The sequence below is a fragment of the Xyrauchen texanus genome, chromosome 3 (assembly GCF_025860055.1).
Source record: "Xyrauchen texanus isolate HMW12.3.18 chromosome 3, RBS_HiC_50CHRs, whole genome shotgun sequence".
Classification (NCBI taxonomy): Eukaryota; Metazoa; Chordata; class Actinopteri; order Cypriniformes; family Catostomidae; genus Xyrauchen; species Xyrauchen texanus.
Genome location: NC_068278.1, coordinates 5,580,203 through 5,596,027, shown reverse-complemented (window position 1 = coordinate 5,596,027; position 15,825 = coordinate 5,580,203). Strand labels below are relative to the sequence as shown.

The 15,825-nt window shown below is 41.7% G+C and overlaps 1 protein-coding gene across 1 annotated transcript in view; it reads right to left on the bottom strand.

The window, feature by feature from the left end:
• Nucleotides 1-15,825, bottom strand: part of mlxip (MLX interacting protein) — a 32,722-nt gene that overhangs the window by 16,215 nt on the left and 682 nt on the right. The window contains 3 exon segments of the mRNA XM_052095456.1: nt 6,031-6,363; nt 6,366-6,582; nt 15,266-15,360. Of these exon segments, the coding sequence (XP_051951416.1) occupies nt 6,031-6,363; nt 6,366-6,582; nt 15,266-15,360 (645 nt within the window).

The following is a 15,825-nucleotide window of genomic DNA, read 5'->3' as shown; positions in this document are numbered from 1 at the left end:
ACCGCTATCATTTCCAGACAATTTATGTGAAGGAGCTTTTCCTGAACTGACCATAGGCCGAAAACCGGAGAGCCCTCGCAGACCGCGCCCCAACCCGTGTTGGACGCGTCTGTCGAGATGACTTTTCGGCGAGATACAGCTCCCATTGTCACTCCCCGCTGATACCATTCGGCCACTGTCCAGGGCTGCAGAGCTGATATACAGGTCTGAGTCACCTTGATGGGCTGGCGGCCTGTGGCCCAAGCCCGGCGAGACGCGCGGTGTTTAGCCAATGCTGAAGCGGGCGCATGTGCAGTAAACCCAGCTGAAGTACTGCTGCGGATGAGGCCATGTAACCTAGCACTCTCTGGAATTTCTTCAGAGGCGTGAGGCTGTTCATCTGAAAAGATGCGGCTAGTCGCTGAACACGGCGCGCGCTGTGTAGATAAGCGAGCCGTCATTGCCACGGAGTCTAGTTCTATTCCAAGGAAGGAAATTGTCTGACTGGGCTGTAGTGAGCTCTTGGTCCAATTGACTGCAAGACCCAAACTGTTCAGATGGCTGAGGAGAACTGCTCTGTGAGACAGAAGCTCCATATGTGACTGTGCCATAATCAGCCAGTCGTCCAAATAGTTCAAAATTCGCAAACCCTGACTCCACAGGGGTGCGAGCGCCGCATCCATGCACTTCGTGAAAGTACGGGGTGCTAAGGACAGGCCGAGCGGGAGGACGGTGTATTGATAAACCTGGCCGTCGAGGCGAATCTCAAGAATGGCCTGTGACGGGATTTATCTGAATCTGAAAGTATGCATCTTTCAGATCGAGAGAAATAAACCAGTCCCTCTGGCGCACATGCGCGAGGAGTTTCCTGATTGTAAGCATTTTGAGCGGTCTTTTTGCAAGCACCTTGTTCAAAACCCTGAGATCTAATATGGGTCTGAGGCCGCCGTCTTTCTTGGGAACAACAAAATAACGGCTGTAAAGCCCCGACTTCGCTCAGAGAGGGTGGCACTTTCTCTATGGCCCTTTTGCACAGAAGGCTTGCTATTTCTGAGCGAAGCATGCACGCTGCTTCCGTGTTCACAGTGGTTTCGAGCCAGCTCTGAGGCGAGGAGGCGGCGATCGAACTGTAGCAAATAGCCCTGTTGTATTGTGCTTAACACCCAATTGGATATCCCTGGAATAGCTTCCCACGCTTTGAAGCGTAACGCTAGAGGGTGAATGGCCAATTCGCTCTGATTGCCGCACACAGAGCTGAACAAAATGTGTGGCGCGTTTAGTGTGTTCATGCATGATTGCTCGCAGACAGCATGAACAGGCTGTTTTGTGAGTGACTTCCGATTGGAATAAATGGGGAAAGAGTCACATCTGTTACGTGATGCACAAGCATAGTCATGGGCACGGGACTTACACACAGAGGAATGTTTGCTGGCCGTGTAACAGAGCGGGCAGAGAATGGTAGCGCCAGCGTATTCGTGGGCGCATTTATTGACTCTAGCACTCGAGCGGTTCAGTAACCGCTTTATGTGAGCGTGCTCTGGTGGGGACACGAGACATGCAGTGCTTGTGTGCAGAAGTGAACACTGGATTGTGGGCACATTTTCTACACATAGGGCTGGTCGGTGTGACAGAGCAGCCAGAGAATGGGCGCGCAGCGCATTTGTGAGCGCCTTCATTGACTCTGGCGCTTCGAGCGGTTCAGTAACCGCTTTATGAGGCGTGCTCTGATAGGGAGCACGGGATGTGTTATGCTTGTGTGTAGGGCGAACACTGGGTTGTGGGCACATTTTCTACACATAAGACATGTTTGCTCTTTACAAGATTTATTTGGGTCGCCGTGAAAACGGCGTTTGAGTGCAGAGCAAGCGGGCAGTGTCACCGGCTTGTTGGCTGCTAAATTCACCACTGTAGTAGCCTGAGAGAAGGGGACTGACAGGGGCAAAGCTTTGACGGTGGTCGGCTGCGGTGGGACTGAGCCGTCGTTTGTTCAACAAAGTTAGGAAGACTTCGGTTGCTCTGGTTTCAGCGTTACCTTAAATCGAGGCCAGCGGAGCGGCGGTCTGCGGCGGCTGTCTGAGCCTGATCGAGGCGGCCGCCCTGTCGACGCTGAGAAGACTGAGATTGTTGAGCTGAGGCTGTGAAGAGGCTCGTGCAGGAGGCTGATCACGTGAGCGGCCTGCAGAGGAGCTAAGCGCGACGAGGCAGAAAGAGATTCATGGCTTGTGTGGCTTTTGGACCTCTGAAAACCGGTCAATGATACCACTCACCGCGGAGCCAAAGAGACCGGATGGAGAGAGCGGTGCTTTGAGGAACGTAGAGCGCTCTGCTTCTCCCATGTCGGCTAGCGTTAACCACAGATGTCTCTCGGTCACAGTCAAGCGGCCATGCACTTCCCTATAGCTTGGGCTGCAGCTTTGGTAGCGCGGAGGGCGAGGTCCGTAGCACTCCGTATGTCTGCAACCGCCTCTGGATGCCTGCTTTCCTCATCCCACTCCGCAGAAGGTCCGCTTGGAGGATCTGTAGGACGGCCATAGAGTGCAGAGCAGATGCAGCTTGGCCGGCAGCGGAATAAGCGCGCCAACACAGGCGGAAGTTGTTCTGCAGGCCTTAGGCGGGAGCACTGGTTTAGACCGCCATCTCGCGGAGGGCAGGCAAAGGTGTGCTGCTACCGCATCCTCGACCGGAGGGATGGAAGCGTAGCCCTTCTCAGTGGCGCCGTCCACGAAGCAAGAGAGGTGGAGGCGTGGGATCGGACCCTGGCCGAGAAAGCGCGTTCCATGATTTGGAAAGCTCGGCGTGGAGTTCCGGCAGGAAGGGTGCGGCCCGGTAGCGGGTGCTGCTGGCGGCGGCTCTGTAGAAAGCAGCCGTCAAGTCTGTTGGGTGCCTGCTCAAGGGCGGTGACCACTCGAGCCCGAGGCGGTCGGCGGCCTGTGTGAGGAGGCGTGTTAGTTCCCTTTCGACTCCGGCGCGGGTCCTGCTGGATTCCTGGGCCGAGGAGGAGGCGTGTGAGCCTGACCACTCCTCGCTGTCCGAAGCCATGATGGAACAGCCCTTATCCTCCGCTTCTTTGTCCGAGATGGCAGCAGAGCAGCAGCTCGGCGGCAACTGCGCATCCCGGTTGGGCGGGGAGGGTGAAGGCGATGCTCGAGGGATGGGCTCCGGCGAGGCAATCGCTTCTACCATTGTTTCCGGCAGCCTCTGAGCGCGGCGCTTTTTTCTGCGCGGCTGAACGGAAGGCAGCGTGGCGGCTTCGGTCCTGAGCGCTTCGAGTCGAGCCCGCAGGGTCGACATCGGCAGCTCCTCGCAGAGATCGCATCCGCCCGGCGAGGCGAGCTCTGCATGCCCCAGTCCCAGGCAGAGAGCGCCAGATGATGTGGCGGTCTCCGGTGCTGAGAGGAGCGGCATGAGGCGCAAGTGGAGCGAGGCATCTTAAAAAGACGCTCAGTACTCTTTTGTGAAGTTCTTAAGAACTAGCTTGCTTTTAAAAGGATACGTCGCCGGATGGCGTAGCTCGCAGGACGGCTGAAGGTGGCGAAGACGGCCGGCTTCTTCGAGCGCTGTCCACGCTTGCTTGATGCCCCTCGAACGGCGACGCGGCTTCCAGTTCAGTGATGCGAAGAGCTTCGCTGAAGAGATGAAAATCAGGGTTCCAGCCTACGAACTACGCTTATATGCACTCTAGTCATGGCCATTTTGGCGGGCTTTGATGCAGTGAGCGCGCGGACGCCTCTCATTGGATGCGAGTTCGCCCAAGCTCGTCTATAGGCTGCAGCAGTTGCTGCAGAGCAACCTATGAGCTCGCTAGATAGCCCGCTCAAGGTCTGCAGCTGCCGCACTGACAATGGATACAAAAATTAAGGATAATTTTTTGGCTTCAATATCTCAGAAAAGATGAATCTTTCCCGTAGCGTAAGCTAGCTTACGCAATACAAGAGAACCTCTCGTAAGAGAACCAAGGTCCCAGAGTCTGGAGGAAGAATGGAGAGGCACACAATCCAAGATGCTTGAAGTCCAGTGTGAAGTTTCCACAGTCTGTGTTGGTTTGGGGAGCCATGTCATCGGCTGGTGTTGGTCCACTGTGCTTTATTAAGTCCAGAGTCAACGCAGCCGTCTACCGGGACATTTTATAGCACTTCATGCTTCCTTCAGCAGACAAGCTTTATGGAGATGCTGACTTAATTGTCCAGCAGGACTTGGCACCTGCTCACACTGCCAAAAGTACCAAAACCTGGTTCAATGACCATGGTATTACTGTGCTTGATTGGCCAGCAAACTCGCCTGACCTGAACCCCATAGAGAATCTATGGGGCATTGCCAAGAGAAAGATGAGACATGAGACCAAACAATGCAGAAGAGCTGAAGGCCGCTATTGAAGCATCTTTGTCTTCCATAACACCTCAGCAGTGCCACAGGCTGATAGCATCCATGCCACGCCGCATTGAGGCAGTAATTAATGCAAAAGGGGCCCAAACCAAGTACTGAGTACATATGCATGATTATACTTTTCAGAGGGCCGACATTTCTGTATTTAAAATCCTTTTTTTTATTGATTTCATGTAATATTCTAATTTTCTGAGATTCTGAATTTGGGATTTTCATAAGCTGTAAGCCATAATCATCAAAATTATATCAAATAAAGGCTTGAAATATCTTACTTTGCTTGTAATGAGTCTATATAATATATTAGTTTCAACTTTTAAGTTGAATTACTGAAATTAATGAACTTTTGCACGATATTCTAATTTTTCGAGTTTCACCTGTATAACATGGAATACAATTACTGTATATTAGGGCTGTCAATCGATGAAAATTTTTAATTGAATTAATTACATGATGTCCCGATTAATTAATCGTGATTAATCGTATTTAATCGCAAATACAAATATTTGCTGAGAAAGCCCCTCATATAACAATAATTAAATATATAATGATGAAATAATTATCTTTAAATATTAAAAAATGAAATATATATTCAGATAATTAAAATGGATTACATTCTTGTGCCAGAAGAGTTAATCATTGATAAGACAATACAAAAAACGGCTTTAGAATACAATGTATTGGTTACATATTATTGAACATAAGTAAATCATTGGCGTACAGTTCAAAGCAATCCATTTCGCAAGTGAATTTGTCAATCAGTTCGAGATTTATTACGAGGGCTTGTTTAAGGACCAGTCAATTTCAACAAGCGTCAGACATGCTTGTGTAGTGTCTCGGGTGTGTTGCGTCATAAACATAAAATGTTTAGGTCACCGTGTCAAGTTAAATATAGTTTAATACTTAGAACACATCTTGAGATCCCTTAGTTTGAATTTCGCTCCAAATTTTTTTAATGCAAGAACGTAATGCATGTTTGTGTTGTGCTGTCTGGTTGTTTTCTTCACTGTATAAACTGCGTGTTACCATACCATTCAATTACTGCCCTCTGGAGTAAACAGGTGGTACTACAAGCTTGCATTTTTCAGGAATCTTCCTTATTACAATCCGGGAGCATTGCGATTAATTGGCTAAATTTTTTGAACACGTTATTTTTAAATCGAATTAAATCGCACTGAATTAACGCGTTAAATCGACAACCCTACTGTATATACTATGCATCAACTGGTGTGAATTGGTACAAATAATCTGTAACAGATCTCTTAGGTTTCACATTTTCATGACTGGATGGCCATCCAATAATAAAAACACATGAAGTGATAGTGTAAATACCCCCAAACTGTCAGAATGTTTCTAGCTAGCAACCTGAATAATAACAAAAATATTGGAGCAGTATAATGAACATCTCTCTACAGGTAATACCAACTTTAAAGCTGAAGAGTGTAATTTGTTTGATGTAAAAATATTTTCTCATAACTTCGATAAATACGCATAGACAACTTTATAGATTGATTATCTGTTTTGGCTGCCTAATGGCAGACAGGAGAGTGTTTGGGAACTCTGTCATTTTATTTCCTCGCAATTCTGTTTGTTGAGGCTAGTGCCACAGAAATTACACATATCATCTTTAATCAGCACGTTACAATGTCTGTAACGAGAAGTGCCACAAACCTGTGAGTATGAGCTGAGGAGAGGGCAGTGGATTGGCTGGGACAATTGGTCTCTGTGGGTGTCGGGTCTTTTTACTAGAGACAGAGTTCTGGATGGGTTTGGGCAATGCAAAGTTCAGTGGCTGTGAGGCAGAGGCTGAGGCCACAGGCTGTGGAGATGGCGCACCAGGCAGCTCAAAGCTTGACCTGTGACTTAAGGTAGTGGCCGCATCAGTAGGCGTTACTATGGAAGGAGCGGTGAAAGTTTTTACTGATGAAGGTGGGATGCTTGGAGTGGGCTTGGTAGCTGTGGTGACTGTAGAAACGCCTCCACACTGAGGAGGGTGGGGGGCTGGGGGAGGGACGGGGCTGGTGGTGGCATGAGAGCCGGGGGAGGACGGGTCACTTGCTCCGAAAACAGAGGCATGTAGTTCTGTTGGTAGGAGGAGCCAACAGAGTTACCAATGTCCTGATTGGTTGCTGAGAGATGGCTGGCCAACGGCGCAGAGGGAATGAGGCGATAGTCCAATGGCATGGCATCTGTAGAGAGCGGCATGGAGGAAAGCAAAGGAGGCTAGCAAAAAAACAGAAATTAGAGATTAGCACAACATTTTGTAACGTGTAGACTGCATTGCAGACATGTTCATAAGTCTTTACGCAGAGAACAAGTCAAGTCTCAAATCTTTCAAATAAGTCCAAGTCAAGTCTTACATTTATTTTGGTATGTTAAAACGCTTCTATATGTTGCAGGATTTTTTTTTTATAAACCCTGTTGCAGGTCAAATAATGTTAAAATGTAATTATTTCTAAGGATTTCCTCGAAAAAGTGAGCAATTGACTACACATTATTATAAGAAAAAGAGTATTTTGTATTTAAACAGTGCCACGATATTCAGGAGAAAATATTTTTCCTTGTAGACTAGGGCTGGTAATAATATTTATTCAATTTCATTTCAAATCACAAGCTTTTGAATCGGTTTAATTACGTTTTTGTCATTTGGGCATATTTCAGTTATAATGTCAATTTTATTTACATATGAATACATTTTCTCTCAGCTAATGTTAACTATACATGAGACCTTTGAAATTGGTACATTATGAAAAAAATTATTTTACCATAAGTTCTTATCATTTTGGTCACATACGAGCGGTTTAAAATTTTACAAATTCCATGTTCTCCATCAATAAATGCCTAGAAATTGTATGCACACACATATATTTATACACACACACACACACACACACACACACACACACACACTGTATATTAGTGCTGATAGACGATTAAACATTTTAAATTGCGATTAATCGCATAATTTTTATTTTTGGTATTAATCACCATTAAATCGCAGATTTTGAAAGTGATGAAATTTTACTCTAAATACACATTTTCTTGTGTACACATTTATTTCCTTTTTAGGAAAGCAAAACTATGTGTAACATTTTCCAAAAAAAGCCTTCCACAGTTTAAATACAGAAATGCACATTAAAATAGCACCAATTCAAATAACATTAAACGTTTCCCAGATTCTAAGTGGGAGGTTGAACAGCATCCGGCTGATACACACCCTGTCACGGGGACGCTTATCCCTCGAGCCCGCACTTGCTAAAGCTAGATTATAACACAATGGCTTGTGACTTATTGAATCATAAAATGTCACTGTGCATTTCTTATCATGAAGAAATACGTGGCAATACGCAGCTTTATTAATAAGAGAGAGTTTGTTATTTGAGAGTTAAAGATGGACTGAAGTGAACAGAAAAGTGAGAGAGGGTAGTCATCGTCCCATTGTACACTGAAACAAAATACATTTTTGATTTGGGTTGTTTTCCAATAAAAATATATAAAACTAATTTAAAACAATGTAAATTTTCTTTAGCAGCTATTTTATCTAAGAACGTTGAATATAATATAAAAATACAAATATTTTAAAATATCTAAAAGTCCTTTAAAAAAAGATGAATTCACCTGAGAAGCAGCATAGAAGATATTTAGACTTGCTTTAAGAGAATGCATCTTAAATATAAGTGTATTTTGTATATACCTGTATTTTTTTTCACTTGGTTATACTTCTGCGAGTAGTTATAAGTATATTTTGCTTTACTGCACTAGCAGAAGTATAACCAAGTGAAAAAAATACACGTATATACAAAATACACTTACTGTCACGAACACCGGTGAGGGCGCCTCCTCCTTCAGTCATCGGAGATCGGATTCACCGGAGTATTGACCCTTAGGACTACATTTCCCTTTAGCCCGCATACCTAGGTCTGATTACTCCACAGCTGTCCCTTGTTTCCACTGCCCTATTTAATCGTGACTGTGTATTCCCTCATTGCGAAGTCTTGTTTGCCCCGGCGACATTTCCAAGCAAGTTAATCTCTGTACTCATACCCTAGTTATCCAGTGTGCCAACCTAGCCTGTTACTTAGACCTTGTCTGTTTGCTACCTGCCTTGTTTACCTCTTGCCTGTCTCGTACCTCGATTGTTTGCTGCCTGCTCAGACCCCTGCCTGTTCTAGTTACGCTACTGCCTGCCTGTTATATTCCCTGTTTGCCTGCCCACGACCTTGCCTGTACGACTTGTGTTCTGCCTTTTCAATAGAGAACCGCAGATGGATCCCAACTTACCAGAGTCTCGTTACACTTATATTGAAGATACATTCTCTTAAAGCAAGTCTAAATATCATCTCAAGTAAATTTATCTGGTTTTAAGTATTTTTAGACCATTTTAAATGTAAAACAAGACAAAAACATTGATAACAATAGGATATTTTGCAGTGTAGTTCTTTACGGAATTAAACTTAATTAAAAAAAAATGTTCCCCCTTTAATTCAATGAATGTCATTTTGAGGTCTTTTTAAAAGATCTCTTTATTGTTAGTAAGCACGATTAATACAACCTTTTAAGCCAGGGCACAAGCTGAATAATCGGTTAAGAGCTAATGATTAATCGTTGCAATAATTGCCGAATAGTCTAATAATTGTTATAATAATCATTATATTAATTGATTATCAAAATAATTGTTAGTTGCAGCCCTAATTGAAATACAGATATAATACTATTTTGTCATTAGGTGGAGTTTTGGCTATTCAGGGCAAGACAGTCATACTTTGAGTCGGGGGACAAAGCTTTTGGGTAGATATATAGCAATAGCAACTTTATTTATATAGCACATTTAAAAAAACAACACAAGTTGACCAAAGTGCTTTACATTGTAACACATAACACAGTAGGTAAAAAAGATCTAATCTTAAAAGCATCACATAGGCAGCAGCACGTTTAATAAAAAAAAAAAAAATTATCACTGATTAAAAGCTATTGAAAACAGATGTGTTTTAAGTTGTCTTTTAAAATCCTGCACATTAGCGGCATCTCTAATATGTTCAGGCAAACCATTCCAAAGTTTAGGCGCTGCTACAGCAAAGGCACGATCACCTTTTTTATTTCGATGTGTCCTAGGTATTTTGAGTAGCTTCTGAGTCGCTGATTTTAAACTTCGTCCAGTCTGATATTCAGTTAAAAGATCTGACAGATAGGCGGTCGTGAGTCCATGCAGAGATTTGTACACCAGTAACAAAAGTTTAAAATCAATCATATAATAAACCGGAAGCCAGTGCAAGGAGATCAGGGTAGGAGTAATGTGTTCACGCTTTTTAATCCCCATTAAAAGTCTAGCAGCTGAATTTTGAACTTTTTGTAAACCAGAAATAGATGACTGACTAATTCCCGTATATAACGCATTACAATAATCAAGTCTGGATGTTATCAAAGCGTGGATCGCGGTTTCAAGGCCTTTAAACGTCAAGCATGATTTCATCTTTGCTAGATTGCGTAAGTGAAAGAAACTTGACTTTACAACAGAATTAATTTGTTTGTCTAGTTTTAAAGAGCTGTCCATATTTACACCTAGATTTCGAATACATGTTTTAACATGAGGTGACAAAAGGCCAAAGTCTATTTCTGCTGTACCCTTGGCTCCACTAGAACTGCAGACAATAATCTCAGTCTTGGTTTCATTTAAATGTAAAAAATTCAAAGTCAACCATGTTTTAAGATCTTTAAGACAGGCCATAAGTGGTTCTAAACCATTTTCATGTGACAGTGGCAGATACACTTGTACGTCATCAGCGTAGCAGTGAAACTTAATGTTATGTTTCCTGAAAATATTTCCCAACGGAATCATATAGAGAGAAAATAAAATAGGAGCAAGAATGGAGCCTTGCGGCACACCACACATGATCGGTGCTGATCTAGAAGAACATGTCCCGATCTTCACTACCATACTTCAACCAGTCAGATAGGATTTATACCACTCCAGGACCTTCCCCTGAACCCCCACATACTCCTCCAAACGTGAAATCATCACTGAGTGATCAATTGTATCAAAAGCCGCGGTTAAATCTAATAAAACTAACACAGCAGACTTTCCAACATCAACAGTCATCAACAAATCATTAAAAACTTTTACAAGTGTTGTCTCAGTTGAGTGGTGTGTCTTGAAACCAGACTGGTAGACTTCACCGATCTTATGTTCTTCTACAAAGTTATTTAATTGATGAAAAACAATTTTTTCTAAAAATGAAAGATGAGATACCGGTCTGAAGTTAGCCAGGACAGTCGGGTCCAGATTTGGTTTCTTTAGTAAAGGCTGCACACATGCCTGTTTCAACATGTTTGGAAATATCCCAGTATCTAAACTGTTATTTATAATTTGCAAGGTACCAGGCCCAATCACCTCAATAGTTTCTTTAAAAAACCATGGAGGGACCATATCTCCATCGGAGCCTGTGGGTTTTAATTTACTTACCACCTTTTGTAACCACTGAAATGTAGCCAATTCAAATTGATCAAAAACTGCAATATGCCGAACAGGACTTAATGGTTTATAAATCATCGGTGAGAAATCCAGTCTAATTGCATCAATCTTAGAAATAAAATAATCAAGAAAGTTCTCACATACAGACGGGGACGGAGTTAATTTTAACTTAGGCGAAGGATTTACTACAATATTAATAATATTAAAAAGTGTTTTCGGATTATTCAAGTTTTTCTCTATAAGTTCTGTGAAGTATCTAGATTCAGCTGATTTTACAGCTCTCTGAAATTGTGTTAAAGTTTCCTTAAAAATGTTATAAAAGATTTGAAGTTTATCCTTTTTCCATTTTCTTTCCGCCTGCCTGCAAGCTTGTCTACAGCGCCGTATCTCATCATCATTCAACCAGGGATCAGACCTATTTTTACAATATTTACTTTTTAATGGAGCCACTGCATCCAACACTTCTTGACAGGTTAAGTGTAGCAGTTGAAGGTGTTCATCCACTCCCCTGTCCTGAAGACCACTGTCTGACACATTGTACACCTCCCTGAACCTTGTAGTAAAATCTGCACAGGTTGTAGATGAAAACTTACGAAAATACTGAATAGATTTTACAGGGTTGTTAAAATGGCAGACAACAGGATTAGTAAACAAAACATGTTTATGATCAGAGATACTGTAATCACTTAATTCTAAGTCCTCAACAAGAAAACCATGTGTTAGTACCAGGTCTAATGTATGGCCATGCATGTGGGTTGGGCCTTTAACTTCCTGAGTTAGGCCAAAGGAGTCAATCAAACCTAAAAAATCCTTTGCCAGGGAATTTTCAGAACAACACAGATGAATATTAAAATCACCCACAATAAGCAGTCTATCAAACTTTGATATCAAACCTCCGAGAAAATCTCCAAAATCATTGGTAAAGTCCTTATGTTGTTTAGGCGGCCTATATATGACTGCTATTACCACTGGGTTGTCAATGTCTAATATCATTAACTGCAGTTCGAACGACTGATATTCCTCGGTCACTATTTGTCTACAGTTAAACTTCTCTTTAAAAATAGAAGCCAACCCTCCTCCTCGACCAGATAAACGAGGAGTATTATAAAACGTACTTTTCTGTGGTCGAAGTTCAGAGAAAGGGCTTATTTCTCCACGCGTGATCCACGTTTCAGTAATAAACATAAAATCCAAACCGCTCGCGGTAAAGAATTCATTCAATAAAAAGGTCTTATTTACCACTGATCTTGCGTTGATCAAGGCAATCCTCAGTTTAAAGGGGTCATTGTTTACTTGAGATATCCGGCGCAAAGGTCTAATATTGCACGATCTCACACCACCACGATGAAGTCGAGGCGGGCGATACAGTTGCTCCAATCCAGACGAGGTCGGGGAGATCAGAATGTTCCAAGCATATGATGGTTCCAATGAACGGCGTCTTATGAAATGACAGCAGTCCATTTCGTTGATAGAGGAACTCCGAAGGGTATACCTCTCCCGGTTTTTCGCAAGGGTAAGCTTAATCTGAACAGCAACACCACCTCTTTTCCCTCTTCGCCTTCGGCGTTTCCTTCCCGTCGGCAAACACGGCACGCGCCGCAGAAAGGGAGGCATGGCCGCCAGCAGCGGTGGTGGAGTGCAATAAGCATCCAGCGACACCCAGTGAGATTGCGCATCGACCAGAAATTTAATGTTCAATAGAGTTTGCCGATCATACGCTATTAATGGCAGCGCATTTTGGCTTAAGACAACACTTGAGTTTAAAATCACTTGGCTTAAAAGACTCATAAAACACCATAAAATAAACAAACTTGGAAAAAGTCTCAGGAACTGACGGCCTGCCAAAAACACCGGCACCATCTTGCCAATATATAAAGCAGAAAGTCTTTTTCTAACATTCCCTCAGTGAAATCTACTGGTGGTGAAACATTTACCTCAGCCATTGATATTAATAATGCTTTTAAAGAATTCTATCTTGATCTCTATAGTTGAAGATGAAGATATTGGAAACTTTGTGAAACCATTAGAATTCCCTAAACTGACAATTGAGCAAAAACTGAGATATATTATTCTGAGATAAACTTAGGAGCTTGGCGAGGTAATTAAGATCTTGCAGACAGACAAGGCTCCGGGACCAGAGGCCTTTGCCGCTGAATTTTTAGATCTTATGCTACAAAACTGGCTCCACTTTTGTTAGAAGTTTATAAAGAATCATTAATGAATGGAAAGCTTCTGCCAACCATGACAAGCCTAAATCAGACTGATTCTTTAAAAGAATTCAAGCAAGTGTAAGAGTTACGGTCCAATTTCCCTGATCCAGATATGACGTAAAAATATTGGCTAACCGATTAAGTTATGACATCTCTTATACATATAGATCAGGTGGGGTTTATTTGGGGCTGCTGCTCTTCTGATAACATTAGGTGTTTCATTAATATCATGTGGTCAGTGGCAAATGATAGAGACTCTGGTGCCATCTCACTTGATGCTGAAAAGGCATTTGATATGGTAGAATCTTAAGATTTTGAAAACAAACGGGTTCGGGAATACTTTTATTAGATGGATTAAATTACTATATAGGCACCTGGTTGAGGCGATGCAACAAATTAGTTAATTTCTGATTATTTTACTCTGGATAGGGGCACCCGGAGGGTTGCCCTCTTTTCCCATTATTGTTCGGTCTTGCCCTGGAACCATTAGCAGCCGCAATAAAGGATGATGATTCTCCAGGTGTGGTAGCGGGAGGTATGGCGCATAAGCTTTTGCTTTATGCAGATGATATTTTGTTATTCGTCTCCGACCCCACTAGATTTATGCCATGCCTCCACAGAATTATTAATTCCTTTTCTAAATTCTAAGGATACAGAGTCAGTTGGTCCAAATCCAAAGCTTTGGCTCTGACAGCATACTACCCAGTAACGGCTTTTCAGCTGGGCACCTTCCAGTGACCCAAACAGGGCATAAAGTATTTGGGCATTTTATTCCCAGCAAATTTGTGTGATTTAGTTAGTTAAATTTGACCCCTTAATAAAAAGGTTTGAGCAATGTGGGCGGATGGTTAATGTTATTAAATTTAATTGTATTCCAAAATTCAACTCCCTGCTACAATCGCTCCCTGTTGAAGTCCCCCTCTCTTATTTCAAGCTATTTGATTGCTACCAAATGAAAGTCCTTAATTTGGAATCGTAAGCATCCCAGATTACATTTCAATAAGTTATATAGGCCGATTGACCAGGGTGGGCTAGGCCTACCCAATATTTTGTTTTAATATTATACATTCAGTCTCAGACATTTGGCTCATTGGTTGCTTCCACTTAAGAGAGCCCCTCCCTGGTTTTGTTTTGAACAGGACGTTCTTGCCCCTATTTTGCCATTGCAAAGCCATTCAATTACACTAACCGGAGAAGCTACACCCAGTTATCGCGCATTTGCGATATGGTACGGACAAAAGTGTCCAGAGTGTTTAATTCAGAAATTAATATAATGTATATAATTTGATTCTGTATTTTATGTTTTGTTTGTTTTATGAAATCAATAAAAATTGTTAATAACAAAAGAAAATAGTACAAATTATACAATTAAAACAAAATTATATTAAATGTAATATCTTATTTATTGATTTAATACATGGATTTGTTTTGTTCATTTGAAAAAATAAAAATAAAAAAAGTGACCAAAATGATGAAAAATTTGTTAAATTAATATTCTTGTAATGTACCTCTTTAAAAAGGTTCCCTGTATAATTAACTGCATTAAATGGCAGAGAATTTCTTCAATTTGTAAGCAAAAGGACATGATGTAACTGAAATGAACCCATAGGAATCGATACTGAAATCAAAAGCTTGTGATTCAGATTCGAATTGGGAAATCTGTATCAACACCCAGCCATTTTAAATCTCTGTAGTTCAATTACCCACAGTTATGTTAATCATATTATCTATACAAATTTCCATGACGTTTCCAAGATAAAAAAAAAAAGATTTTATTAATTTTCATGACTTTTCCAGCCATTTCAAAGTAATTGTACATATTGAGATGCATACTAAATATCTTCAAAAGGCTGACAAATGTAGAGATATTTTTTTCTGCCACTACCACGTTCTCTAGCAAGCATACAAAATTGTCCATCCTTCAAACCTTCCGTTTCTCTTGATTGACAACTGTGCTAATTTGAGAACCGTGATTCTCTTGATTGACAACTGTGCTAATTTGAGCCCCTTATGTTGGATTATATTGTATATACAGATTTATACTGATTATACTGTATAAATTACTCAATTCATATTAAAACAGTGATCAAAGGGATAGTGTGACACTGTGTAGAGGTTTGTGATTTATGGCAATGACTGTGCAGTTGTGGTGGAGGACAGGAAATGCAGAGGACAGGAAGTGCATAAGAAACAGGAAGAACATACAAGCCCTACAAATGTGTTGTACCTGTGTTTGGGAGCTGCTGCTGATTAAGGGGGTGACTGGTGTGGCATTGGGTGATGTGGAGGGGAAAACAGGTTGACGCAGGGTGTGAAACAAATCTGGTTAAAAAAAAAGATTGAGAACAACTCAGTGTGGGCTTCAGGTGGCCCCTTGCATTTCTTTGTTCACAAACATTTATTTGGCTTGTGAACTTGCATTCACAGTCATATGAAACTAACAAGTCTCTAATAAATCATTTAAAAAATAACTTGCATGAATAAAAAGTAACAAAGTGTTGGGTTGTAAGTTACAACAAAATTTGAATGATTTGAACTGTTTATGTAAAAACTTTTTGCAATGTACAATTAAAAATAAAACACAATATTACAATGTCCAAGTATACGTTGCCATTTTCATTACACCATATCGATAATAATTTTTCACAATACGGTTCCAAAATAAGTATAATACTGCAGTTGACCGTAGAGATGTCCGAAAAGCTGATTCAGCGATTAATTTACATCTCTCAAAAGTCTTCTCTGAAATCCCCACAAAGCATGTTTATACACTTAAAAAAAATAAAA